At 53.3% G+C, this 27,339-nt stretch overlaps 6 protein-coding genes across 7 annotated transcripts; 3 read left to right on the top strand and 3 right to left on the bottom strand.

Moving 5' to 3' along the window:
• Positions 1–2,693: 2,693 nt before the first annotated feature.
• PV07_11304 (uncharacterized protein) lies at positions 2,694–7,872 on the top strand (the record flags this gene model as incomplete). Its single annotated transcript, XM_016398729.1, has 12 exons — positions 2,694–3,054; positions 3,141–3,910; positions 3,980–4,074; positions 4,125–4,246; positions 4,333–4,481; positions 4,540–4,668; positions 5,351–5,712; positions 5,776–5,923; positions 5,993–7,114; positions 7,189–7,270; positions 7,333–7,473; positions 7,574–7,872. The coding sequence occupies 12 exons, from the start codon at positions 2,694–2,696 to the stop codon at positions 7,870–7,872; spliced, it is 3,780 nt and encodes a 1,259-aa protein (XP_016243291.1).
• A 1,462-nt stretch (positions 7,873–9,334) lies between these two features.
• PV07_11303 (uncharacterized protein) lies at positions 9,335–16,442 on the top strand (the record flags this gene model as incomplete). The annotated part of the gene is made up of 11 exons (XM_016398728.1): positions 9,335–9,571; positions 9,624–9,640; positions 9,688–9,926; positions 9,983–10,065; positions 10,140–10,166; positions 10,218–10,360; positions 10,425–11,174; positions 11,229–11,955; positions 12,016–12,101; positions 13,609–14,617; positions 14,694–16,442. The coding sequence occupies 11 exons, from the start codon at positions 9,335–9,337 to the stop codon at positions 16,440–16,442; spliced, it is 5,067 nt and encodes a 1,688-aa protein (XP_016243290.1).
• Positions 16,443–18,922: 2,480 nt separating this feature from the next.
• Positions 18,923–19,653, bottom strand: PV07_11302 (uncharacterized protein). Its single transcript, XM_016398727.1, has 3 exons — positions 19,344–19,653; positions 19,132–19,279; positions 18,923–19,066 (listed from the first exon to the last, which is right to left on the bottom strand). Exons 1-3 carry the CDS (start codon positions 19,500–19,502, stop codon positions 18,972–18,974), a joined length of 402 nt encoding a protein of 133 aa, XP_016243289.1. The 5' UTR covers positions 19,503–19,653; the 3' UTR covers positions 18,923–18,971.
• A 695-nt stretch (positions 19,654–20,348) lies between these two features.
• PV07_11301 lies at positions 20,349–22,379 on the top strand. 2 transcript variants are annotated; one of them, XM_016398726.1, is made up of 2 exons: positions 20,349–20,621; positions 20,676–22,379. In XM_016398726.1, the coding sequence occupies exons 1-2, from the start codon at positions 20,537–20,539 to the stop codon at positions 21,917–21,919; spliced, it is 1,329 nt and encodes a 442-aa protein (XP_016243288.1). In that variant the 5' UTR covers positions 20,349–20,536; the 3' UTR covers positions 21,920–22,379. The 2 variants fall into 2 exon arrangements, with proteins under 2 accessions (XP_016243288.1, XP_016243287.1); XM_016398725.1 differs by having other exon boundaries at positions 20,349–22,379.
• A 470-nt stretch (positions 22,380–22,849) lies between these two features.
• On the bottom strand, positions 22,850–24,479 carry PV07_11300 (uncharacterized protein; the record flags this gene model as incomplete). The annotated part of the gene is made up of 2 exons (XM_016398724.1): positions 22,850–24,101; positions 24,187–24,479. 2 exons carry the CDS (start codon positions 24,477–24,479, stop codon positions 22,850–22,852), a joined length of 1,545 nt encoding a protein of 514 aa, XP_016243286.1.
• Positions 24,480–25,586: 1,107 nt separating this feature from the next.
• PV07_11299 (uncharacterized protein) lies at positions 25,587–26,933 on the bottom strand (the record flags this gene model as incomplete). The annotated part of the gene is made up of 2 exons (XM_016398723.1): positions 25,587–25,616; positions 25,689–26,933. 2 exons carry the CDS (start codon positions 26,931–26,933, stop codon positions 25,587–25,589), a joined length of 1,275 nt encoding a protein of 424 aa, XP_016243285.1.
• Between the last annotated feature and the right edge of the window lie 406 nt (positions 26,934–27,339).

Below are 27,339 nucleotides of genomic sequence, written 5' to 3'. Positions count from 1 at the left end.
TCATATGGTGCAGATGCTTTGAGGTCGCCCGTTCTTTTTACGGAGAAACTCTTTCTGACAAGACAATAACAAATAGATACTGGTATTTCATTTGATATTTAATGAGGTTTGAGCATTCGTGAGTACGTGGAACTTTGATACGAGACTCGTGTGCGATTGTAGAACTAAAGCAGCCAAACCACCAGACATTCAATGCCTTGGAAACCTTGCAATCACTGCGTGAAGCGTTTGATCCAAAAGCCACCCCCATATGTGCAGGAGTAGCAGAGCTGTCGAGAGGCTGCCTATAGCACAAAGCGGAATCTGGGGCCTTCATTCTCTTCTCCAATCTCAGGCAACTTTTTCTGGTCTTCTAGGGATGTCTCGGACATCTCTACAACGGTCGGTGCTGCCGTAACCGGCCCGTATTTGACGTCCAATTTCCGATTCTCGAACAGCAGCAAGGTGCGCAGCGTGAGCGCCAGGAGCACAGTGAAAAACATGAAAGCCGCGCAAACGGCCATTCCTTTGCGGTAGTAAGGCCCGTCTTCTTCGGGGAAAAGACGAGTCGAGACCAGGGAGGCGGTTTGGGCGATTAGATTGAGGATAGTCAGGCCCATGCCTCGCTTGGTGTCCGTGCCTTGGTTGTCTATTCCACGAGGGAAAAATCAAATTGTCAGTAAATTGCGCACTTCCGCAGAGTCATGGGTCGTGAACTTACTCAGAACCCATGGCAAGATGTTTGCCATTGTAGGGAAGATGGCTCCTGCTGCTAGAAAGACTCCAAAGTATCTCGTCGCGGTGGGCTTCGTAGCGGCGAGCAAAATATACCCGACCGTTCCGATCGTCGCCAGGGTCATGATGGTCACGCCGCGCTGCCGGGTCCTATCTGTAATGTAGGTTGAGGCAAGGGTGGTGAAGAAGGCCAGAAGGTACGGCGGCGCTGTGAGACCCTGTGCATGGATACCGCTAAATCCAATTTCAACCAGAATAGTTGGCAGGAACACCGGTAGAGACGTAAAGGAAAGGTTTGTAGAGAAGTACATCAGCTAAATGTAATCAAACACCAGGTCAGTATGCCGAGATCGGACAAGCAATGCTCAAGGGGTAAGAGATATGGGGACAAGGTACATACCGCAGTCAAGTAATTCTTGTAATCAAAGAGGCCCTCTCCAACATCCTTCCACCTCAGGTGGCCGATTCTTTGCTCCGAGGCCACGCCAACCTGTCGTAGGCTTCTTGCCTTTGCTACAGCTCGTTCCTCTTCCGTGAGTACCCGGAGACTCTCGGGGGTGTCTGGGAGGAAGAACCAGGTAATCAAGCCAGCGACGACACTGGGCAGACCCTCGGCTACGAACAACACTCTCCAGCTTGCAAAAGCAGCATGGCCAGAGGTAATGCCGTATGCGAGGACACCTGCAAAACAAGTGGCGAGAGGGCTACAGCAGAACTGGATGCCAATGCGGAAGCCAAGTTCGCTGCGATTATAGAAGAACGACAGGTAGTAGACGATGCCCAATGCAGAGCCAGCCTCGGCCATACCCAAGAGGAAGCGACAGGCCATCAAGCCTTGCCAGCTGGAGACTGAGGCTTGGAGGGTTGCAACGAGTCCCCTAAATGTGACCGAGTAATGTCAGATCAGAGGTCGCCTTGACAATAGTAGGGTGGCAATGCTTCGACATACCATGTAGTCACGGCGGCCGTGGCACACATGTGTGGCGGAAATCTCTTCCAGCAGAGGATAAACGGCTCGAACACGATGAAACTGATATAGAATATCTGCAGGAGCCATGCGTAGCGGTTCGAATCCAAATCCAGATCCTCTTGCATGCCAGCGATTTTGGCGTTCCTGACAAAAGTGAGCTTTCAGCCTCGTTTCGTTCTCTTGTAGAAAGAGATCAATTCAATAAGGCCATGGAAGCATACCCGATATTAGAGCGATCAAGGAAAGACAGCAGGTCTAGGCAAGCTCGGTCAGCAGTCGTCCAGCCGTAGATGGTTCGGTCAAGTGTGCGGTGGGAGACCTACACATCATGCAGATAATAGGGAGTACATGAAAGTCGAACTTTCGTACAACTCTCTTCTCCAGCTGACGAGCATATTCAGCCGACGCAGCACCATCCTCCATCGCACTGATCCCGACATGCGGAGACTTCACATCTTCCACGCGGAGTTCGTTCATGCCGCCTTCGGTCTTGTGCACGGGACTAGTGATCGTGTCGCTGGTGGCCGGACTCAGCTGCGGAGTCATGTTGGTTGAGTCGGAGGAAACGTTGGAAGAAAAGAACGATAAGGATTCTGTAGGTGGCCAGAGAGATCCGGGGGATAATCTGGGGAAGGTGGAATTGGGCTGGGATGTGTGGTATGATATGCCTCTGCAGCAGGGATTCAACCTCAGAGCATTGCGATCAATTTGGTCCTTCGCAAGCGAGGTGGCCTCGTATTCGGCTGGTCTATGCTCGGAAGCTAAAGCCATTGCTCGGCTGAAGGCTATCATCTCAACGCAAACTGATTTCCCGAGCGTGACTGGGGTACGAGGTTCGGCAAATGTGGAGATGGCGAGCTTTCCATCCTCAAGACATGCCGTATCAATTGACCCAAGCCCTTCTCAGCAGATTTTTAGTTCGACGGTATGTAGTACCAGGGGGCTATGTCTAATGTCCTTCTTCTTCACTCTTCGCACCTGAATCTCTTGCTGGCAAAAGGCTTAGGAGATGGACAATGACTTGGACATCGACCGAACGGGCCTGGTTCCGAATCACTGCGGCCCAAACGTCTTGCCCGCCTTCGCCCTCTTCTCGAGGCTCCTCAGGTTCGCCAGTCGGCACAACAATATCGCCATCACGGATTGGACCACGGGATATCATGCTTCACACATTCAATTACTGACTGACATCCTCCATCTCCGTAATGTGCTTGAAGAATCACTTCATCCACAGGTGTTGTCGAGGCTCCAGATCCAGCATGAAGGACCAGGACAGGAGGTTTTTGTGAACATCATTGCGTCTGGAGGTTATGAATTTGCGGTGTGCATTCTCGCGGTTATCGCGGCTGGTGCCGTCCCAGTCCCACTATGTGAGCAAGCATCTTCTTCATCGTTGCTATTTGCCTCGTTCCCAAACAGTCCGATCGTTGACCATGAAGCGCCTGTCTCCTTCTAGCCGCTGGTGTTCCCCTTCAAGAAGCCTGCTACTTTGCCAACAAGTCACGGGCCGATGCTGTACTAGCATCGTCGACTTCGCTTGAGATTGGGAGAGCCTTGGAGGAAGCGATCAATCAAACGACCAATTCGAACTTCAAATGCATCGAGATCGAACCGCACATTTATCAGAAGCCACTGCAACCAAGTGATATCGTTATTTCCTCAAACCTAGCTCTCGACCACAACGGTGCAGGTCTCGTCATCTTCACCTCCGGGACGACTGGCCCTCCAAAAGGAGTGGTGATGCGTCGGTCCAATTTCGTCGAGTCCGCCGAGGAAATCGCTGATCATTACAATCTGGGCCTTGATGATGCTGTGCTACATCTAATGCCTGTGCACCATGCGGCCGGGATTGGGTTCTCCTTCTCTCCGTTTCTGTTTGCCGGGGCACGCGTGGAATTTCGGTCTGGTAGTTTCAACCCGGCAGAGTTGTGGGACCGCTGGAGAGAAGGAGGGCTGACCTTCTTCTCCGGTGTTCCGACCATGTACGCGCGACTGATGCAACACTTCGAAATTCACCTGAGCAAGCTCCCAGGAGAGGAGCTAGATCAGTATCTGGCCGGATTGCGGAGTATGAGAGGACTTCTTTGTGGCACCTCAGCCTTACCATTGCCACTGCAGGACAAATGGGTCCGACTGACGGGTGGCATGAGGCTGCTGACAAGATATGGAGCCACGGAGTTTGGACCTGTCTTCAAGATGCCCTGCACGGCATCAGATGCTCCAATGGTAAGGTTTGATATGATCGCCTTTTGACCACATTTGAGGCTGTCGACTCACTCCTTAAACTACCTTTAGGACTCTGTCGGTACACTAACACCTGGTGTCGAGGTGAAACTCTCTGAAGGTGATGAAGGAGAGATTCTTGCTAGAACTCCATTCATGTTCTCGAGGTAAGCGTCTGCTTTTACTGCCGAGACCGAACGATCTAATTGGCATCCAGATACCTTTTCGACCCAGTCGCAACGGCAAACGCACACGACGCAGATGGCTTTTTCAAAACGGGTGACATTGCTCGGAAGGTCGGACGTTACTACTTTATTCTTGGGCGACAGTCAGTGGACAGTAAGTTACATTCAAATCTCTCTGAAGGCTCTATCCAAAGTTTCCTCTATCCAAAGTTTCGGGATTCATTCCTGACGAAATTGCAGTCATCAAATCCGGCGGCTACAAGATCTCGACCTTGGACGTGGAACGCGAATTACTCACTTTAGATTACATCGGCGAGGCTATGGTGGTAGGCGTCGATGATGAGGAGTTCGGACAGCGAACCGCAGCTGTCGTGACACTGAACCAGAATGTATGTCTCCTAGCATCAGCGATCGGGATTCGAGGCTGCGCTAACACATATCTACCAGTGGCCGGATCCTTCCAAACGGCTTACGCTAGAGAGGATTCGTCGCGACTTACGGGATCGTCTATCATCCTACAAACTCCCAACCCTGCTGCGAATTGTTCAAGACCTCCCCAAAACAGCAACCGGCAAGGTATCCAAGAAGATTTTGGGTCCGCAGTTGTTTCCTAAGGATGGGCACAGAGACATACAAGCCTGGAGCAATACAAAGGCAGCGATTGTTTCTAAACTATAGAATCACTCCTATCTCTGGAGGCAACATAGAGTAGATTAGAGGCAAAGGGGCCTTTTTGATTTACAAGCCTAGGTAGTAATTATGAGATTCCTTCGAGGCATTTCCCATGAATAGTAGGTTCAATTGATAGTATGCTACAACTCAAGGCAGAAGGCATTGTAACAAGACTTCTCCAGACAACATTTGTGGAGGACGGTGTGTGTCACATTCATCTACGATTTCTGTGAGCCTTTGGATCAACTTGCGTGGTATAGATCTGTTTCGGGACTTGCATTGATATGTTGGTTTTTCCTTCGGCTCGGTAATTTTGACCAACTTCTACATTTGCCGAAGCCTTGCTTTAGTCAACGCCACACCCAGTTTGCACTCAAGCCGGCGTTGGCTTTCGAGTCTGGCCTACTCCTTTTCCCCTCCTCGACCTAAATGCGGCTTGGTGATCGTGGTATTCCCGAAGTGGCCTGTTCATTTCGTGTAACTCCGAGCTCTGTGTGAGTCAATTCCCTCCACGAGAAACAGATTTAGCTTACAGCTGGAGACAATTCATTGACCTTCATCTCTCCAGGTCTAACATGCTCTGTAGAGAAAAGACAGACAATTGGGGAGAAAATCTGAAGAGTCATTGTCGTACAATTCCACTGTTATTATGCCTTCCTTCCCAGACAACCTCAAGCCGGCGGGTCCTCAGGGTCCAGACTGTCTAGCACGAGAGAGAGCAAGCTCTTCGTTACCAGTCCAAGAGCTAGCAAACCATCTTTTTGGGCGCGATGGGTTTCTCGAACGTCAGGAACGCATTCTGCAGGAGCTGCAAAAGGAGCCTGTCTTCTCCAAAGAATCACAGCAACACTTATCACGAAAGGAACGCTTTGAGTTAGGCTTGACGCGGGCAAAGTGTCTACGGCGTATGGCTGACAAGCATCGATGGGACCAAGACGATTACCTGATGTAGGCGCTCCAGCAATCGGCTTCCTTTTAGACGTCACGATTGCTCACTCATTGGCCTACTAGGGCTTTGTACTTGGTGGACGACGTTAATCCGTTCTACGCCCACACGAAACTGTTCACCAATACTATTCGAGAGCAAGCAAGCGACGAGCAATTGGCCTACTGGATGCCCAAGATCGAAAGCTGGGAAGTAACTGGGGGCTACGCACAGGTGAGTAGGCATCCTGATCTTCACGCCTTTCCCACCACAAGTGTGTTGATGCGACGATGTGATAAACAGACAGAGCTTGGACACGGTAGCAATGTGAGAGGGCTTGAACTGGAGGCGAAGTGGGATCCTGCGACCAAGGAATTCATCCTTAACAGCCCGACTTTAACCTCCAGCAAATGGTGGAATGGGTCTATCGGCATCACAGGCAACCATGCAATCGTGGTGGCACAACTCATGCTTCCCACTAAATCCGACGAAAGTAAGACTACCAGCTACACCTCATACGGCCCGCACACATTTGTGGTGCAAGTACGGGCTTTCAAAACACACAAGCCAATGAAAGGCGTCGTCATTGGAGATATAGGTCCGAAATACGGATACATCACCATGGACAATGCATATATTTTGTTCGACAATTACAGAATACCTCATTCGGCCTTCTTAAGCCGCCACGCAAAGGTCGACCCTGATACGGGAGCATATAGCAAGCCAAAGGTAAGGGCACTCATTTACGGCAGCATGACTTTCTCCCGATCCGTCATTGTTATGCAAGCTCGAATGGTTCTGGCTCGTGCCGTGACCATCGCCATTCGCTACTCGGCGATCAGACATCAATTCTCAGACCGCGACGAAGGTCCGAACAGTGCAGAGGTCCCTGTTCTCGATTACCAAACGGTCCAGATCAGAGTGCTTCCCTTGCTCGCCACCATGTTCGCCCTTCACTACAGCGGCCAAGCGATGGGAGACCTTTTCTATCGGACCCGGACGAGCATAAACTCCGGTGACTTCAGTGAGCTGGCAGATCTCCACAACATGTCGACCGGACTCAAGAGCCTGTGCACTGGCCTTGCTGCTGATGGGATTGAAACTTGTCGCCGAGTTCTCGGTGGTCATGGCTTCGGAGGGGGAAGCGGGATGATCCAATTGAACAATGACTACTTGTCGAAGCCGACGGTGGAAGGAGACAACTGGATGATCACGCAGCAAGTGGCTGCTTACTTGATCAAGAAGATGACAGCGGTGGTCAAGAATCCCGATGGGAAGTCAGCGGACAGTACCGAGAATAATCTTCGAAACTTTGTCAAGGCTCGAGCTCTCCTTCAACATCTACCGCAGAGTGCTTCTACTTTCGACGTGCTCAAAAGCGACCAGGCGCTGGTAGATGCTTTCCAATGGCGAGCTGCAGCACTTGTAAGTCATCTGTTTCCCCCTTCAGGATTGTATTTCTCGTTGGCAAACTAATCAAAGTTGTCCACTCCCACTAGACTTTCCGAGCATACGAAGCCAGGGTTGTTCGATACGAAAAGTGGAATAGTATTTTGATTCAGCTACACAAGCTTGGACTAGGTGAGCCAGCGTCCCGGCTACTCAAGAGATTAATCATCGTCTCAAGCTCATGTTCATTTTAGCACAATCACAAGCGAGAGTCGTGGGGCTTTTCTATTCTGCCGTGGAAAAGGCCGGGGATATGTCTTCGGAGTTGCGAGACGTATTGCGCGACCTGTTTCGCCTCTTCTGCCTCTACACCATGGACAATGAAGCGCGGGAGTGTGAGTTTGCCTAATTCTCCTGCTCTGCCATCTTTCCTAGAGATGTATTTACCACCTCACTTGCTTGAACCACTGAACTAAGTCTTCTTTCTGCTCCCAGTCCTCAGCACAGGCGCCATCAGCACCGAACACATGGAAGCCATTCCAGAGAGGATCAAGAGTCTACTGATCCGAATCCGTCCTCATGCCGTGAACCTGGTGGACGCTTGGATGATACCTGATTATCTTCTCGACAGTGCGCTGGGGAGATCCGATGGCAAGGTGTACGAGGACTTATTCAATCGAGCGCACCGTTTGAACCCATTGAACAAAATCACTTACAACCCGCGGTACTGGGACGACGAGCTTGTCATGGGAGCCGAAGACTACGATCGGGGGAAGCGACTAAGCAAGCTCTAGACGGCTGGACATCGATCTGGGAGAGCGTTGTGGAATACCGGCTCTCAACCCTACAAATGTCAACCTCGGAAATACCATCAAATAGTTACCTAGGTATTCCACTCAGTCACAACTTTCCGTCTCATCATTGTCTGACTGTCTTTGAACGTATAGGAAATCATTTAGCAGAGGATAAGGATGAGCAGAGCTTCATGTCCATCATCATGGAGCTCATACAAAGAAGTATCTGGTTAGATTTGCACCAACATATATACCCCAATATCGTACCACAAGGTACATGGGTCAAAAAACCAATATTCTTGCGAATATAGCACGACTGCTTTCACTCCTTCTTGAGCTCATTCCAAGAGACAAAGGAAGAGGCATAATGACGCCATCGTATGCCTAGTCGATCGACCTGAGGCCATAGTTGCTCCTGAAAAGCTCGACACCTTAGAAACTAACCTAAACGAGCGAATAGACGAGAAACAGGTATAAATCATTCATTGATGTCTGTACCCCATACTCCTGGAGGAATCCGCCAAGGCACTAGATATAGAGGTGGAAGCGGATTTTCCCCGATAATGTTGAGAAGGCAGGCTCTTGGATTCGAAATTTTACTGCCAGGATGCTGCTCATCGCTGTCACCCGGATAAATTGGTCCCAGAAGGGATGGGGGCTGAGTGTGCGCACAGGGGGATGGCCCGCTCATGATGCTACTACCACTAGATGCTGTCAAGCATTGGCGGCTGAAGTATTTGTTTGAAGGATCTAGGCGAGGCGTCGATGGTCGGTGACGCCCAGGGTTGTTGTATTCATCCAATTTAACCAGAGAGCGCCAGTCTCAGATGGGCTAAGCGACTCCTCCCGGCAATATCTGCTCATCGCAAGCTGGAAGTGTCTCTCCACCTCACAAAACATCGTCCACTGGATACTGTACTTCTTACTCGCTTGACAAGTATGCCAAGGCTGAGTGCTGTCGTTCCCCCGATATTGTGAGGGTTCTATGCATGGCTAGCTGTCGGGAACATACCTAGGTGCACGCGGTATTCCGAGCAGCTGACTCTCTTGTCCCACCGTCGCTGCTCCATGAACCACTGCCCCTTCATCTGCCGGCTTCGACTTTTGTAACGAGTGCAACAAAAAGCACACAATGTGAAGCTTTCTCCCACTTGGCGTCTCCGCATTCTTGTTCCTGGGAGATGATCTGCACGATCCGCGCCTCTGATGCCGATTGGAGCCACCGAGCTCGAGGTACTTGGGCTGAAGCAGCTCGAAATGCACTCAAACATGAGTTTAGCCTTGACGAAATGGACTTCGCATACTTCCGAGAAGCTACTGCCAAGAATTTTGCATTGCTCAAATGCCGTGCTTCGGTCGACGAACGTATAAAGGTGGCGGGTCGTTCTGTTTTTCAAGATTCAGAGGCAAATCGTGGTCCGTGCCAGAGGTTCTACGTCTAACAAAGGAACCTCCTTACAAGATGTCTTCTCTCGTTACAGCGACATTCGTTCTCTCCATTCTCGCACCTGTTGGCGGCCAATATCTCTTCCCCGACTGCAGCAATGGACCGCTCAAGTCCAATGCTGTCTGTGACACGTCCATGTCATCGGTTGACCGTGCTACAGCTCTCGTCAACGAAATGACTCTAGAAGAGAAGTTGAACAGCACTGGCAATGTGAATCCTGGAGTACCTCGTTTGGGTTTGCCCGCCTATGATGTTCGTTTCCCCCACTCCCTCAGTATCATTCAACAGCTAAGTAGTGCTATAGTGGTGGCAAGAAGCCTTGTAGGTCGTGCCACCCCACAGATGGTCGTCTTCTCATGCCAGGATAGACACGGGGTGGCCACTCGACACGGTGCCAACTACACTCCCGAAGGAGATTATAGTCACGCCACCTCGTTTCCACAGCCGCTTCTCATGGGCGCCGCATTTGATGACGAGTTGATATTCGATGTTGCAACCGTCATCAGCACCGAAGCCAGAGCCTTTAGCAACGCGAACCGCCTGGGCCTAGATTTATGGACCCCTAATATCAATCCGTATCGCGACCCGCGGTGGGGACGTGGACAGGGTAGGCCATGGACTCCGTCGAAAGGAATACTGAGGCTAACAACTGAATTGTTGCAGAGGTTCCTGGAGAAGATCCATATCACTTACAGTCATATGTCAAAGCCTTGATTAAAGGTTTACAGGGTGGTATAGACCCAGACGTATATCGCGTCGTGGCAACTTGCAAGGTTAGAACTGACCCAACGACATCGAAAACCCTCACACCATTACGTAGAGTCCCTTCCGGTATTGCCTGACGAAGGTTCATTATTGAGCTTGCCAATCCCCTCGGATATTGCTAACACGATGACAGCACTTCGCTGCTTACGATCTAGAGAACTGGAACGGAATCCGCCGATATGACTTCGATGCTCAAGTCAGTACTCAAGATTTAAGAGAGTATTACATGCCTCCGTTTCAGACCTGCGCGCGAGATGCTAAGGTCGGTGCTTTTATGTAAGTACAAGTACCGTGATCAAGCCACCCAGACCCATAGGAAAACTAATGCGATCGACCCAAGGTGCTCTTACAACGCTCTCAATGGTGTCCCAGCATGTGCAAACGAATACCTGATGCAGACAATTTTGCGCGAGCACTGGGGTTGGAATGCCAGTGATCACTGGGTGGTGTCGGATTGTGATGCAGTCCAGCAGGTGTTCAGCTCAGGCACACACGACCACGCATACGCGGCGACGAGGGAGCAGACTGTTGCCGACACTCTCTCCGCAGGAACGGACCTAAACTGTGGCACGTACTATCCAAGCCATCTAGGCGCCGCCATCGCTCAGGGACTGATCCAAGAGTCCGCGCTGGACCAATCGTTGGTTCGCCTCTATTCTGCTCTTGTGAGACTGGGCTACTTCGACACCGGCTCTTCACATGCCTACCGTTCTCTGGATTGGTCAAACGTGTCCACTCCTGCATCGGAGCGGTTGGCCTACAACGCTGCGGCGGAGAGCATCGTTCTGCTTAAGAACGACGGCACGCTCCCCTACGCCATCACGCCCTCGACCTCGGTTGCGCTGATTGGAGAATGGGCCAATGCAACCGTCTCTATGCAGGGGAACTATGCAGGCACCGCGCCCTACCTCCATAGCCCCCTATACGCCCTTCAACAGCTCAATGTGACCGTCAACTACGCAACCGGACCTGGACAAAGCAATCCGTTGACAGACTTTATCCCAGCTGCCATCAACGCAGCCAACAGCTCAGACGTCATCATCTACATTGGCGGCATGGATCAAGAAGATGCCGACGAAGGCGACGATCGGTAGGGACCCATGTCCAGCCTTGGTGCTTCGGAATGCTGACATTGAGCATTCAGGTACTGGATAGATTGGACACAGACTCAGAGAGACCTGATCTCGCAAGTGGCCGCGTTGGGAAAGCCGTGCATTCTCGTTCAGATGGGGATGATGCTGGATTCGTCTCAATTTTTCGCCAACCCCAATATCAGCGCCGTCCTCTGGGCTGGGTACCCCGGACAAGACGGAGGGACGGCGATAATCGATATCATCACCGGCACGGTCGCGCCAGCCGGTCGGCTGCCGGTAACCCAGTATCCAGCGCACTACGTCAACGACGTTCCAATGACAGACATGTCCCTCAGGCCGGGGCCAAACAATCCGGGACGGACGTACAGGTGGTACAACGACGCAGTCGTCCCGTTTGGGTTCGGACTTCACTACACCAACTTCTCCGCGTCGTTTATATCGACTACGTCGACCTACTCCATCGCCTCTCTCATGAGCAATTGCACGGATGTCTATTCCGACCGCTGCCCCTTCCAAGCATTCCCCGTCAACGTCACAAATACCGGCGGCACCACGTCGGACTTTGTGACTCTGGGGTTCCTGTCGGGACAGTTCGGCCCGCAGCCATATCCGATAAAGACGCTGGTCGCATACGACCGACTGCATGATGTCCAGCCTGGAAGCTCGCGGGTTACCATGCTGAACCTTACGTTGGGCTCTTTGGCGCGGGTCGACGAGCTAGGAAACACCGTCCTCTACCCAGGCGACTACGCTCTGCTAGTAGACCAGCCGACCCAGGTGAGTTTCCTCTGTCTGACCGCGACCGTATCTACAGACTCAACGCTAACCATGGCGCAGGCAATACTCAATTTCACTCTGACTGGCGACGAGGTCGTCCTAGACGAATGGCCTCAGCCGCCCCAGCAGGACATGCGATATAGACCGTAAGCATGCAGTGTATCGTCGTCGTCATTCCAAACCGCAGTGGTAGGGTAGGCCAACAAACACTACATTGCGACATCAGGGGAGGTGTAAATAAACATAAACCCAATAACGAACGAGGTGGCACGCCAGGATAACTATCTGGTCCAGTGCCTAAATGTCTCGCAATACGAGTCCGATACTCGATGATCTTGACCTCTTATAATAACCGTATCGGTACATCCAGCACTCCGTCTTAAACAACTGTGGTGGTCAGGTTCCTCGGCCGTTCGATTACCACAGTGCAGACGGTCATCTAGTGTTGTATTCGTCATCCTACGAGGTCAAGCCAAAGTTCGAAAGTCGGCGTATTTGCCGTAGTTTTCTTTGCTTTGCTATAGGATAGCCACGGGCCTGGTACAAGCAAAGTTCTACCTCCGCATTCATTATCACATGGACAGAGTTCAGGTAAACTGCCCCGACCCAGAGCTTTTCTGCTCCACGGGATCTCGGCTGAGGGCAGGTCGGCGCCCTCTCAGGGATCCCCTACCGAAGTTCCCGAAAGTTGCTACTTGGCCGCAGGTTTCGGGAAAACTGGACCTGGTCAACTGGTCCCGTCCGGCACAACTATCCCGACAGAATCCCCTAGCTAGATCCCGCTTTCTTCGTCGTTGGGTCTATTTTGATGGGTCCCGGCCATTGCCCGGGGTGGTGGCGGGTGATGGGGGACAGAAAGACCCATGGTGCCTCTCAAGGAGTCGTAGCCTTGCCGTTTCCCCCGCATTGATTTCCCCAGTCTGTCTGGCACAGCGGCACATTGGGCGCTGATTGGCGAATCATGGCCGGTCTCGTGGTTGGACGACTGGCCTCTCCTCCTCGATTCTGTCCCTGCCGCCACAATCTGGACTGGCCCATATCAAGGAATTCAGAGTCGGTTGAAAGAGTCGCTGGTGTTTCTCGCCACCCTTCGGCATCGTCTGGCAGTCAGTCGGCAGTCAGGAGTGATTTCAGGGCAGGTGTAATGAAAGAGGCGGCATCCGAGCTGGACGCCCTCTCCTCTACTTGAGCATCTGTCTTGCGTGAAGGATTCTCGGGTGAAGAGCTCTCGGGTGATCCAGCGAGCATCCTAACAAGTAGCCAGGACACCCGAAGCAATGTCGACCGCAAAGGGTCCATCTGGGCGTCTTGGCCAGGCGCGGCGACCACGAGGCCGGAACGCATGCGTTATCTGCAACAGGAGAAAGGTTCGCAAAATTGATGAAACATGTCTCTTTGGCGTTTGGGATACTGACTGGCGATACTCGTTTTTCCCGTTCAGGTTCGATGTGATCTCGCTGAACAAGGATCTGGGCCCTGTACCAACTGTCAGTCCCAGGGTTTGAAGTGCTTGTATGTAACTGTTCCCTACAGAAATCCCCTCCTCTTCCGCATTCCACGAAATCCTTCACCAACACACACTCTTTCATTCATACAGTAATCTGCTTGACGTGGGGTTACATATGTCTGACTCGAGATACCCGCACTTCACAGGCCGCATCAACGAAGGGCATGGCGCACAGCTTCTAAGGATAGGCCGGCTGCCCAAATCAACACCAGTCGACCTTCTCCAACTCACACGCAGTCATATGGCCACCCACACTGTCTGGAGGATGGTGATGACGATACGAATGCCGAAACTCAGGGCATTCGCAACCTGGGTAACCTGGAGATCGAGGCTCAGAATAAACTTGACAATGCCAACGCTGAACCATTGACTCGTTTACATACAACATGTGGAGATTCAGACGAACAGGCAATTCCAAGCTTGTCCAACGCGACGACATGGCCTCACATAGCAAGACGCAAGTCTACCGCGTCGATCGCCGCCGCTGCATCAACTCCGCAGCCTATGCTCACGCCCAAAGGAGGAGTTGTAGGCCGACCGGTATATCTGGAGAACGAGATTGAATTCCTGGAAAGGGAAACAGAGCTGATGGAGTCCTCGGCGCCAACATCACCTCCCACCAACTCGCATCCGGAAGTTGACCTCGCTTTTCTACGCCTCTACAGGGCCTTCGATCTCCCGACTCGAGCCATCAGAGATAGCCTCGTGAACAGCTTCAAAGTGTATTGCAGTCCTTGGATGCCTGTGATCGAGCGGGAAGAACTTCAAAGTCTGGGGTTGAGAGCCTGCGAGATCCAGAGCCGCCACAGGAATGAAGGAGAAAACACCCCGTCCCTCCTGCTAACTCAAGCGCTCTTTGTGGCCGGAAGCCGCGTTCAATCCTCTCGCTTCTCGTTCAATAGCTGCAGCGAATTCTACAACCGAGCCAAAGCACTCTATTTTGCGGAACACGAGCTCAATCCGCTCACCGTCATCCGTGCACTCTGTCTGCTCCAGTGGTACAACCCCAATGGACCCGAGTTTGTCTCTATCCATTCCAGTGTCTCCTGGCTCAGACTGGCGGTTGGGTTGGCCTTCCAAATCGGCCTCCATCGAGAGCCAGATCCCAGAAACCCAGATTATAAATTACGCCGAAGACTGTTTTGGACACTTGTTGTGAGTACTTGTCCGTAGTTGCTCACTCTGGCACAAGAGTGCTCTGCGGCATCTTCGTCAACTAACACTGCAGCAGGCACGCGATGCACTTCTATCAGCCTCCCAAGGTCGACCACGCTCTATCAACCTCAACGACTGTACTGTACGTTGGCCAACACTTCATGATTTCCCCGAGGACAATAAGCATGCCCGCCTTTTCCTGAGTTACGTCGACATATGCTGCATTCTCGGCCGCCTGGGGCAAGCTGCCCTGCCCGGTGGCCATATTGGATCGCTCTGTGTTGGGGTCGGCCGCGACTTGTACAGATGGAGAAGTCAGCTGCCTCCGGAACTCCAGCTAGACAGCTCAAGCGACTTCGATTTCGAAAGCCGACAACTGCATATCCCATACTTCACTGCCATCTCCATATTGTACGGTCCAGGTCCTGCTGTGCAAAACTGTTCGGTTGCCGCCATATTGGCCTCATCTTGCGTGGCACGGATTTTCGAGGATTTCCTGGCCCGCGATATGCTTAGGTATCTCAGCCCGATTTATATCTTCTATCTTTTCACGGCGGGGCTGCCCCAGATATCTGGTCACAAGATCCCAATACTGAGAGAAGCATCCAAGAGGGAATTCAAGATGATCCGCTACTCCCTCCTGGAGATGAGCAAAACCTGGCATTCCGCTCACCGTCACTTGGGATCCCTGAACAAGTTGTTGGCCGCAATCAACCGTAGCAATGCTACAGAGTCACGCACATTCAAGCGAAACATCGCCTTGATCGGGCAGAGCCACAAGGACTCCAGCCTCACTGATCAGTTATCCCTCTTCGAGAGACTGGGGCCGGAGTTGTGTCCAAAGTGTGATCTGGTCATTGGGTCGACGTCCCCAAGCCGCACCCTCCCGTCACAGAATTTCGTGAACAGCGAGGGGCGCGAACTCCCACTTCACAGCAACGCCGCGACCACCCCTTCTTCGTCTACTGCTGACGACCTAGGCGCCGCTGAGAGTATCACTTCGATTGAAAGAGCGGCCGATCGCGCGAACCAGGTGTGTTTCCGAACGTACAACCCCGGCGAATGCTTTCAGTTGTCACCTTCGGCCATGCCAAATTGGGAAGACTGTAACGACATACGTACCCTCGATATAGACGAAGAGAGGCGCGAAACAGAGCAAGAACCGGAGGCGGTGGATCTCGGAAGCAGCGCATTGACTCTTCTGGCACCTACAGACTCGCCACCGGCCTTGGAAATGGCCAGCAGATACGATCTTGATCCTTCATCTTACAGAAAGTCCGTCACGAAACAACGTGAGAGTCACGCCTTGTCCGACCATATGGGACAGAACCCCACGGCATATCTACACTCCCACAGCGACATAACTGCAGCCGCCGTGGCAGACAGGGAGACGCAGAAGAGAATAAGCACTAACATGGGTGGGCCGCCGCGTAGCCAGAGGTCCTCAGTCCGTCCAGCTCAAGCAGATATAGCCCAAGAATCGCATGGCGGACTTTCATCAGCCGGTCACAGTGCCCCTGGTGCTATGAGTACCAGGAGTCACAGTGAAATTCGACGCCCTCAGCAGCAACGGCAGCACCCCCACTTCCACAACCATACCGATCTTTCAGGATCCGCCCTGGAGAACTATGGTCTCGGTACGAGGATCTTGTTCGAACCGACAGAGACCATGCTTGATCGCAGCACCGCGTATAACTCCGACGGTGGGATTCTCGCGATGGGGATAGGCAACACCAGTTTCAGAGGGGACGAGATGACCCTTGATGATATCCTCGAGTCCGACCGAAGCTGGGTGATGCAAGATTGGGATAGTGGTTATTTCTAGTCACCCATGTGTACAGGGATTTTGCAATGGTACTGTCTCTTGTAACCCCAAGGACTACACTACCACGAAGACGTCATGCAACTCCGGCAGGCAGACAGCCACGTTGTCGGTCATCCTTGCAAGACATATCCGAATGCACTAGAACGAGCTATAGAAGGCCGAGGGAATAGGAAATAAGGAGGAAGCGAAGGTCTTGGACACAACTAGGACTCTATTCTCTCCGTGAACCAATTGCTTAATTCTTGCTTCAGGACTATCAAAATCACTCCTGGCGCTGTCATGCCTAGGTAGTAAAGTGTCCTGCACAGTCACGTAACTGTGCCAACTTGGCCATCACGCCAGCCCCATTACTATAAAGTATAGAGTCATCGTGGATGTCGATTTCGGAGTATACGACTGGTAAAGTCCGCCTTACTTCCGACCCCAAATAACGAAGTACTGGCCAGCTCCCACCGAACGACCCAACCATGCAGACGCATCAGGTGTGGATCCTGCTGTGTCACTTAAATACAGAGGTCCCTGCCCGGACGACGGTACCATCACAGGTGAAGGAGATTCGCAACGGTCTCTCCCTCATCTTGCCTTGCGTCCTTTGGAACACACCGGACGGAGCCGAATATGGCCCTCATTGCTCCATACGCGAATGACCACCGCAATCCGAACGGGCCCGCAGACGCTCGACCCAATGCACTCAAGATCATTCGCGATCAAGCTCTCGACGGCGCGTTGGCTGGCAAGGTGTTCTTCATCACCGGCTGTACGTCTGGATTGGGACTGGAAACAGCACGAGCGATTCATGCCACGGGGGCAGATATCTATTTCACCGGCCGCGAAACGGAGAAAGGTCGAGAGATTCGGGATGCTCTGCTACGGGACGGAAAGCCTGGCAAAGCCGAGTACATTGAAATGCATCTGGACTCACTGGAGAGTGTGAGGACCGCCGCTGCAGAATTCCTGAAGAGATCGGACAAGTTGAACGTGTTGATCTGCAATGCAGGTGAGTGCATCACCCTTCGTGTCCGGCCATCTCGAAGCCGAACTCTTGCCCAATTCTAAAACGTCTCTTTGTGTACCAGGGGTTCGTGGCTATCCCAAGGGCAAGACCAAGGACGGATTTGAGCTGCATTTTGGCATCAACCATCTGGGCCACTTTGTTTTGTTCCAGGCCCTCAAGGCGCTCTTGATTAGCTCGTCCACGCCGTCCTCCCACTCCCGCGTGATCTCTCTCTCCGCGTCTGGACACCGGCAATCGGGGATCCGATTCGACGACTTTCACTTTGATCGAAACGAAGCCGAGTACCAGCCTCTCCTTGCCTACGCACAGTCGAAGACGGCCAACATCCTCACGGCCGTCGAGATTGAGCGGAGATACCGTGCCCAGGGCCTGCACGGATTGGCCGTGCATCCGGGCGGCATAGCAAACACGGGCCTGAACCGCCTCACCCCGGCGGACGTGCTCACGGCGCAAATCACGCAGCCCCAAGTGCAAATGAGGATGAAGAGTGCTGCGCAAGGGGCTGCAACGACCGTGTGGGCCGCCGTGGCGAGGGAGCTGGAAGGGACAGGCGGGAGGTTCCTCGAAGATTGCCAGGAAAGCGAGCCTTGGGATGGAGATCAGACCGCTTTGGCTCCCGGCTATGCACCTCACGTATGCGACCGGGAAGCTGCATCGAGACTGTGGTCAGAAAGTCTACGCATGGTTGGTTTGCCCACGGAAGGAGCTGATGAGAGGTAAAACAATGATTGTTGCGTGGCAGGCATATGGTTGTTTCTCTCACCTTGCCGTCCACTCTCTCTTCTCCTGCGCTTGACTCCTCCGCGAGAGGTTCACTGGCTATTAGCGTAAAGTACCCTATATAGTTAGCACTTGGCCACCACTCCAGCCTGTTACACTATGGACCCCATATTGCCCCGCTGCGTGTACAGTGTACTGCCCGCCCGCGCCAGGTCTTGCAGGGTGTCGAACGTAAAGACGGTGTGGTCCAGGCCGCTCGACGCCGCGTCCTTTGGGTGGTCTGTCGGGATCTGCGCGATGACGATGCGATGATGCTTAGTCGTCGTAGGTCAGGAAGGAGAGGACGGCTGGAGTTGTACCGAGTACAGGCGGTCTGCCGTTCCGCGCAAGGCTGCGATCTGGAGGCAGATTTTGCTTGTTTGAACAACGAGGCTGCGATCCGATGTCAACGCATTGACGCCCACCTGACAATTATAATCGCAGCAGCAAGTCGTGAAAGAATATTCGGGTCCAACGGCACCGACCCAGCGAAGGTGTGCTTCAGAATTGAATTTGTTCTCTAAAGCGAGGTAATAGCCGCCGAGACCATTCCCTGCAGTCTGCCTTGAATGGTATAAATAAGCTTAAAACGAGATGCACAGAGCTGTACACGCCTACATTTTTGGATTTTCTTGGTCGTCCAGCCATCTGGCACCACATTCCATCAGCTTCTACTTACAGCATAAGTTATATCATGCTGGAAGATCCAAAAACTGATTCAAAAGCCATATTTCGTGCGTCGCTTCGATACCTGTTTAGGCAAATCCTGGCACAGGCTCTCCAATCTCGAGTGTTTCATAACCAACCATGATGAAAGCGTCCTCGCGAGTCATGAACTGTTGTTCGTCGGCTGCAGAGATCCAGCATTAGCACAAGAAGCTGGCCTGACAGAGACAGAGGGAGGGCATTCTTCACCAGCAAGCGCCTTCACAATGTCTTCCTGGCTGACGTGCCGTACATACTTGTCGACACTTTCTATCCATATCTCAACGATGCCATCGAACGGGAGGACAGGGAGCCCCATGACTTTCTCCTGGTCTTGGTATTCGGGCAGGGCGTGGAACTGTTTGGTCCACCAACAGTCAGCCAGCGCATCCTCTCCATTTTGGAGCGGTGGTGAATCTTGCCTGGGTGTATCGTTTGCAGAGGTGGAGATAGCCAGGAAGGCTTCGAACCACGTCGGCATGCACACCGGACCAGTGGGTGTGAAATTCTTCACTCGACGTGCCGGGCTTCCTTTTGATGAAGATTGAGATCCGTATGTATGGCTGCCGCCCTGCCGACATCGTGACGATAAGCTCCTCGTTGACGGATGGTTGAACAGAAATCGAATAGAATCGGGCCCGAGTCTTATTCTCCTTAGTAACAAGCACAATCTGGTCCTTTTTGATGCGTTTCGGCGGGATATACTAGTAGAGGTCGCTCATTACTGCAGAGACGCCGGGCTTGAACTTGAATATAAACTACCGTCGCTCAGCTTCTCCAGTAATTATCTCCTGTTCCTCCATACGGGGTAAGTCGTGCCACCCGCGGTCCGGGGTTCGGCATACAGAGGACCACAAGTGTTCGCGGAGTACGCCTGTTGCCTTACCATCTATTGCAGGCGCATGTTGAGAGAGTGTCGGCAGATCAATCTCGGGGTGTTTTCGGTTCGACCCGACCAACGTATCAAGGTGTCGTCGGTGTAGCTTCGGGGATCGACGGTGTTAGTTGGTTTGGAATGCTGTGTAGGGTACACCATTTCACAGCCATGCTAGGCTGTTCACTGAAGTTATCTTCCCATCGAGACAACATCCTCTGTGGCGTAGCTCCATATTGTGATTCAAGGGCGGTTTTGAGGGTCTTCGGTGAAAGGCTGAAAAAACGACGATGACAGTCCAATTCCAGGCCCTTCAATCGAGGCTTCTTTGCCCTAATTCACCATGTGTCTGTGGCGCTCGAGCATCCAGAGCACAGTGCCATAAAGTAGGGCGATGATTTGTGCTGATGTCTGTGTCGTCCCAAGTGGCTCAGGGCGGCGCCGCCTCCTGCCCCATTTGGGTGTTCGAGTAAATTTTTTGGTCACTTCCGAACTTCAGCCGGCAAGATACGCATCCACTGGACGCATCGCGACATCAAAGGAGATTGTCTCCCAGAAAACCAATTTGTTGACCACTGCACGCTCCCTCCGCCCAATGCGCTCTTTAATCGACTGAAATCGCCTTCGTTCGAGAATTACCAGTGGCCAGCTGAAGATTCGTCTCTCATGTATCCTATCTCAGATTCCCGAGCCCGCGGGGACATCCTTCAACTCTTTTCATAGCCCGGCGCAGTGATCAACATGTCCGCCGCAGCTGGCACTGTTCGAGCAGCACCGGCCTTCCTCACTCGTTCTCTGATATTTACTCCCTCTCACCTAAGTCACCGTGCGGGCAAATCCTCTCGTCACGATCCAGCCCTTGCTTACCGTGTCTTTCTAGACCTCCACCAAAATATCCGACGAAGCCTCGATCCTTACAGATTCAACGCCAGGAACCTGCACTCGTCGCCGCGTCGCGCAGCCACCGTCCCGGCTCCCTCCGCGGGCATGTCCAACTCCGCCATCCCTCACATTTCACTCCACATCGCGGCGTCTTCGAGCGGGAAAGGCCGAAAATTCCGTCCAGAACTGAGCACGTACGAGTACGTCCCCAGCGACGACGACGGGCTGGGCCTCCAACGCGGCTCGTCCCTCGAAGAGAAAAGGATCCGGCGCCCCGATAGCGGACAAGATGCATACTTTGTTGCCCGTGTTGGAAAGGACCCGAACACGACAGCATTCGCGATAGCGGACGGCGTCGGCGGCTGGTCCGAGCATGGAATCGACCCGGCAGACTTCTCGCATGGCTTGTGTAGCTACATGGCGGAGACCACTCTGTCTTGGTCGTCAAATGAGCGGCTGGGTCCGAAACAACTTCTCGAGATAGGGTACGAGAAAACCATCAGTGATCCGACCATCCACGCGGGAGGCACAACTGCCTGTGTTGCGGTGACCGAAGGAGACGGCCGCATGCGCATCGCCAACCTGGGCGATTCAGGGTTCCTGCAGTTGCGACTGGGGACCGTCCATCATTACTCCAATCCGCAAACCCACGCCTTCAACACCCCCTACCAGATGAGCCTGACCCCGCCCGAGATCCTGGCGCAAGCCATGATCTTCGGCGGCCTGCCCCTGAACGACAAGGCCGAGCGCGCCGACTTGGCGGACCACATGCTCCGGCACGGCGACGTCCTGGTGCTGGCGACGGACGGGGTTTGGGACAACCTCAACTCCCAGGACATACTGTCCATCGTGTCTCTGCACATGCGCGCGACCGGCGCGTGGCTGAGGTCCAAGGACCAAGGGTACACGGTCTCGCCCGTCCTCGCCGAGCTCGTGGACCAGGGCCTCGGCCCTCGCAAGCACAAGCTCCGGATCTCGGACACGGTCGACGGTTCTGTCCAACAGCTACCTCTCGCCACGGGCACCTTGCAGAGCGTGCTGGCGGCGGCGATTGTCGGGGAGGCCAAGAACGCCAGCCTCAACGCGAAGCGCGACGGCCCGTTCGCCAAGGAGATGCAGAAGCAGTTCCCCTACGACCCGTGGCACGGCGGCAAGGTCGACGACATCGCCGTCCTGGTGGTCGTGGCCGTCGATGCGAACAAGGCCGGCGACGACACCCAGAGGCTGAAGGCCAAGCTGTGAACAAAGGCCTTCCTCCAGTAGGCGTGTGCGCGGTCCCGAACGCGCGCAGACTTCGACATGCCCGGTCCTCCCGCCTCGGCCAAGCAGCCGCCCAGCATCACCACCACCCAGTGAACTGCCGGGCGGTTTATCCTCCTTTGCTGTCGACAGCATGCCTCAGATTACAACATCCACCTTGGACAAATTCGACCTCGAATAGCCCCAGTCGCCCCGTTACCTGGATGGCCTGACATGGTGGGGTGGTGTAAAATGGGAGACGCCTTTCGACGAAGGAGAACCCCCTTCGATATCACCATTTTGCATTCTTCACCTGTTATCCTCATACATTTTATTTGGCATGGCTTTCATAGAGAGACGGTTGGGACTCAGCAGTTCAGCATCTGATATGCACATGTCTTCTTAGATAGAGATAGAGAAAATGATACCCGCATGTATAAGTAGATGGAAGGTTTGATGTTCAAGGTCAATTCCCATTTCAAGGCTTTTGAGCCCCTTATAGACTCGATCACTTATCGAAAAACTCGGCACGACAAGGAAGTGTGCGCCGACCTAGCCAACGATGCAGGTGGACAATCTGATCCGAATTCCCAGAGCTGATGCAATCCAGCTTGCATCACCAATATGTAGTAGAAATCTCCACCCCTCATATCTCAATCCAATGTGTACCGGTTCGTGCTTCATCAAATTGTCGTCATCACAGTCTTCCTCGTGACAAGGAGCCGGGTGGAAGTTGGCCTCCTATTTCCCCCCGCCAGCTCGACCAGCTCAGTGTTTCCAAGAGAAAGAAAAATGGGCAATGCAACCCACGGACACCCCAAAATAATGTAGAAAGGCCAACATTGAATCCACTCTCCAAACACTCAAATCGGGCATCACATCACGCCCACCTTTCGCTCTCGTCCATTATGAGACAGTTTGGGCATCACTCCTTCAAGCATTAGCTCTTACCCGAATGCCAACATTATATCCCAATGGCTTTCTGAGGAAGCCCTCCCTTGTCTGCAGGGGGCCGTCATGCTCATCTCGGAACTCGAAGTTCCTGAATACCGTCGCGACCATGCATTTCAGTTCCATTTCGGCGACATTTCGGCCGACACAGGCCCTGGGGCCAACAGAGAATGGGATGAAGGCCTCCTTTTGTCGCGGCGTAAGTCTCTTTTCAGACCAGCGCTCGGGGACGAAGTCGTCGGCGTCAGAGCCCCAAATTTCCTTGGAGTGGTGAATCGTGTATGAGGGGACAGACAGGGCGGTCCCGGGAGGAAAGGTGTAGCCAAGGATTTCGACAGGTTTGGGATTTGGGTTGTCAGGTGTCGGCATGGGAGTGAGACGGGGAAGGCCAAGTGAGGAGGTGGAGTGGATGCGCATGGTCTCGTTGATCACCCATTGCACGTACTCGAGGTCTCTAACTTGCTCGTACTGGGGGACGCCCGGGCCAATGTTTGCATCAAGTTCTTTTTGCAAATTCTCGAGGACACCCGGGGTGCGTACAACGTAGTACAAGATGGCGCAGGCGGTGTTGGAAGTGGTATCGGATCCGGCAATGAGTTGCGTGAGGGCCTCGGCGGTCAGTTCTTCGCGCCCGAGTTTTTCGCCGTTGGCGTCTTTGCCTTCCATGAGACGGGCAAGGAGGTCCACTCGGTCAGTGTTGGGGTTCTCCAGTCGCTGCTTGACTCGAGCAATGGCGATACCCGCCAGGTTCTCCACGGCCTCAACGCCTTGGCTAAAGAAGGGGTCGGGCAGATATTTGGCGTAGGGTTTCAATTGTGGCAGGCAGCCCAATGTGCCTGACACCTCACCTCGACGGTTCAAGACTTCAATTGCCGGGGCAGTGGTTGGCGGAGCGTCCGGGGACTTACGGATCTCGGCAATATCCTTCTCTTTCTCCAGCATGCCGAAGGGCTGTCCGAATGCAAGGTCGCCAATGATGTCGAAGGCGAGGTAGTTGAACCAGTGCAAGGAATCAATGGACGCGTAGCCGGTTTGCGGGTTCTTCTTGTTGTTGGCGAGGTTTCTCCACTTTTGCGCGAACAGCTCCAAGTTGGCGTGAATGTACTGTTCGAATTGGCCGATGGACTTGGCCGAGAAGGTGTGAGAGACGACTTTGCGCTTGCGAGTGTGCTCTGCCCTGTCGCGGGTGTTGAACAGGCCGCGGCGGATGGAGACGAAGGCGTCATAGTATTCACTTTAAATTGGTCTGTCAGAATGTATTCGAGGCAAAGAGCTGAAGGCGAGTGAGACTTCGAGCGGAGACGCTGTTACCGACTTACCTCTTAAGGAATCCATTACCATGGCCGTAGATGGTGTTGATGGCGCTGTCATCCGCGATCGAGACATGATTCGGCTGAATACGCACGACCTTGCCGTATTTCTTGTGCAGGTCGTCGACAACCTTGTACCTTCGTCCCCGCCGGCATTGATACATCAACCATAGGTTTGAGAGAGCGGCCGGCAGGGGGCCAGGAACCTTCAAGAGAGACCAGTTCCGGAGATATGGAAGGAGGAAGTAGAGGACTGGCAGCAGAAGGAGCGCCCACGGCGAGATGAACGAGGCCACAAACATTCTGACGAGTCTGTCCGAGTGTTTTTAACAGTGCCAAATGGGGTCTGAGAGAGAATACCAGTTCAAACAATACGGGAGGGTGACTGATGTTGGTCTGGTAGCCAGCAGCGGAGAGAGCTCAAGGTTATATAACCTAGGGTTGTGACGTTGCGAGATCGAAGAGTCTAGAGGCAGAGACCGAGAGCGAGGGCGAGATGCATACTGCAAGCAGGATCAGTCAGGTCAAGGGAGGGTATTGGTGCCCACACAAAGTAGCGAGTCGGCGACCAGTCTGGATAGCGGCGATGGCAGACGGGTCAAAGTTGTAGAGGACGGAAGTTGAAGTCGGGAAGTGAGAGCTGTGATTTGCACGCAGCTGATTGGCTCACGCCGCGTGGCTCATCTTAAGTAAGGTCTCATAGTGCTTAGCAGGCACTCAGCAGGTCCCCAGCGCCGCCCAGCAGTGCCCAGCAAGCCCCCCCAGCAGCCTAGCAGCCTGTACCCCGCCATTCTTCCACCTTACCGCGGAGGGCAGGTAACCCCCCACTCTTGTTGGCTTCCCGAATCTTGGGCGCCTCGGACTCTTCGAGGAGCGCAGGACGGCAATGGCAGCGCACACCCTTCCAGGGCCCGTTTAGGAGAATTACTGCAACAATTCATTACTGCGATTCGTTCTTCTGGCCGACCCTGCGGTTCCCTGCAAAAGTCCTCATCCGATGGCTAACACCCCGTCCATCCACTCCACGAATGGCTGCCTCTGTTCAACTTCATCTTTGCCCCGATATTTCGGATGGAGATCCCACGGGTGATGCGGCCATGGGGCGAGCTCGTGGCGTCATGTTCGTCCAGAGGGTTCTCCCGCTCATGCCTCGATCGCCATCATGTGCATACCGTGTTTCGTATCCTTCGACTTTTGTTGATGGACTCTGTCAAGCGTCTCGATCTCCTCGGCACCAGCAAACCCGTCGGAGCCGCGAATCCCATCAAGCCGGCCTCAGCCGATAGCCAACAATGTCCGGCTTATTATTGTACTGTAGAGCCTTGCGAGAGACATTGTTACGGCATGTGCGTTCAAAGTGTCGTGTGCCTGACTTAGAACAGTGGGCGTAAGGTGTCAGATGGGAATTATCAGTGCACCATGCGTTCTGCCGCGAGCTCCTGCATCATATCAGTCAGCCTGCTGTTTTCGGCAAGTGAATCATCTGTTAAACGTGTTCCGAGTCTGCTTACCGGGAAGCTCTCACTAATTCCTGCGGCGCATCGCTCCACATCTTCAACCAGACCTTGCACTCCCTGATCCCATTCTCGAAGATCACGCAGCGGTCCTCTCAGCGCAACACCAGGAACAGTCTCGAAATGGATGATGCCAGCTATCTGATCGATTTCGCCCCTCAGCCTACCCTGCTCCATCATTTTGGCGGCGTAATCTTCGGCTTTTTCAGCGGCAGTGTCTTCCTTGCCATCCTTGAGACCAAGCAACTGCGCAAGCGCTCCCGTTGTGATATTGTTGTAGAGCCGGCTGGTAGCAAGGAGATTGTGCTCAATGACAGCCTTGCTCAAAACCGTGCTCCCGTCGGCCGTTTTGGCGAGCTGGTGAGGTGATAGTGTTGCCGCGAATGCCTCCACTTCAGTCGCCGACAACAACCGATCCAAATACATGTTCTCGAGTATGCCGTACTCCCCTGTTTCTCCCGATCTCTCATCCTTGTACAACTTGGCAAGAGTCCGACTTCTCTGGGGTCCGGCGGGGGCCAGAATGGCTGTTTTGATTGCTGCGGACAGAGCTCGTCGTTTTTCTTCGTCGTCGATCATGGTGTTGAAAGACACATTGAGATACTCGGCGGAGGCATTGAGGAAATCTCGGCGAGAATCCAAGATCCGGGCCTGGGACAACTGGTAGTGCAGTCTCAGGTCCGGGGCATCCTTCAAAACTTGAGCAGCAGCGGCCGAGTTCTTGATCTTGTTCAAGGCCGTTTCCGCTGCCACAGTGTCATCATCTTCTAGATAATACCGTACAATGCGGATCCATATCTCGACCTTGGCTCGGTCAGAGACCTGACGCTGGGTAGTGTCGAGGTGAACACCTTGGAGTGCTTTTGCAGCCGCGGTGTACTCCTCTTCTGCTTCATATCCGTCTGCGAGTATCTCTCTGACTCTTGCATCCTGCTCTTCATAGGAAGCCAACTGGAGCTGTAAGGCTTCGGTGACGTGTGACCCAACCTTGATCTTGACCTCGGGCGGCGCAGACGCGAGTCGGTCGATGAGCGTGGCCACGAGAGGGCGAATCGAGATGATTCCGAGGGAAGAAGAGAGCAGTGCGTCGAAGTAGGCATTCAAGTCCGCACCGTATTCTTCAGGCGATGCGGATGGTGCGCTCGTCAGTTGGGTGAGAAGGTCATTGTACTTTTGGTGTCTGGAGGTAGCAGGACTTGCCGCAATCGACTGCAGAGCGGCAGTGAGGGCGGTCGAGACCATCTTTGTGGGGACCAATCGCTCTGTGAAGCGAACGACACTACTACTCAACTACCTGATAGGAAAGCGAAAGCATGCAGAGACTGTACTGTGTACATGGTACAGACGAAGGAGCAGCGGCCGGCGCAGGCCCTCCATTCACGACTTCTCACGTGGTCCTTATCGATAAGCTATATTGGAGATTCCGCCAGGCTTGGCGGCTGAAGATACAAGGTACTCCGTAGTGTCCGTATTACAAGGACACCCACCTAGCCTATGCCGCTTTAAACACTACTCAGCTCCGACTCACCTCTCTTGCGCAGGCTCCCCTGCCTCCCTTCGAAGATGGATCCTTGCGCTTGCACTAGACAGGGATCCTGTGTCGACGGTTGACTAGAATCTCGACATTCAGAGTCTTGATCTTGAGTAG

Source organism: Cladophialophora immunda (genome assembly GCF_000835495.1).
Source record: "Cladophialophora immunda strain CBS 83496 unplaced genomic scaffold supercont1.7, whole genome shotgun sequence".
NCBI lineage: Eukaryota > Fungi > Ascomycota > Eurotiomycetes > Chaetothyriales > Herpotrichiellaceae > Cladophialophora > Cladophialophora immunda.
The sequence above is the reverse complement of the archived record's forward strand: the minus strand, read 5'-3'. Positions and strand labels throughout refer to the sequence as shown.

Coding starts and splice junctions, on each gene's coding strand:
- PV07_11302 (XM_016398727.1), bottom strand. CDS start 19,502: ATGTCGGCAGGGCGGCAGCCATACATACGGATCTCAATCTTCATCAAA. Junction 19,280..19,343: donor TCTGCAAACGATACACCCAG/GCAAGATTCACC, acceptor TGGACCAAACAG/TTCCACGCCCTGCCCGAATA. Junction 19,067..19,131: donor CATTGTGAAGGCGCTTGCTG/GTGAAGAATGCC, acceptor GGATCTCTGCAG/CCGACGAACAACAGTTCATG.
- PV07_11301 (XM_016398725.1), top strand. CDS start 20,537: ATGTCCGCCGCAGCTGGCACTGTTCGAGCAGCACCGGCCTTCCTCACT.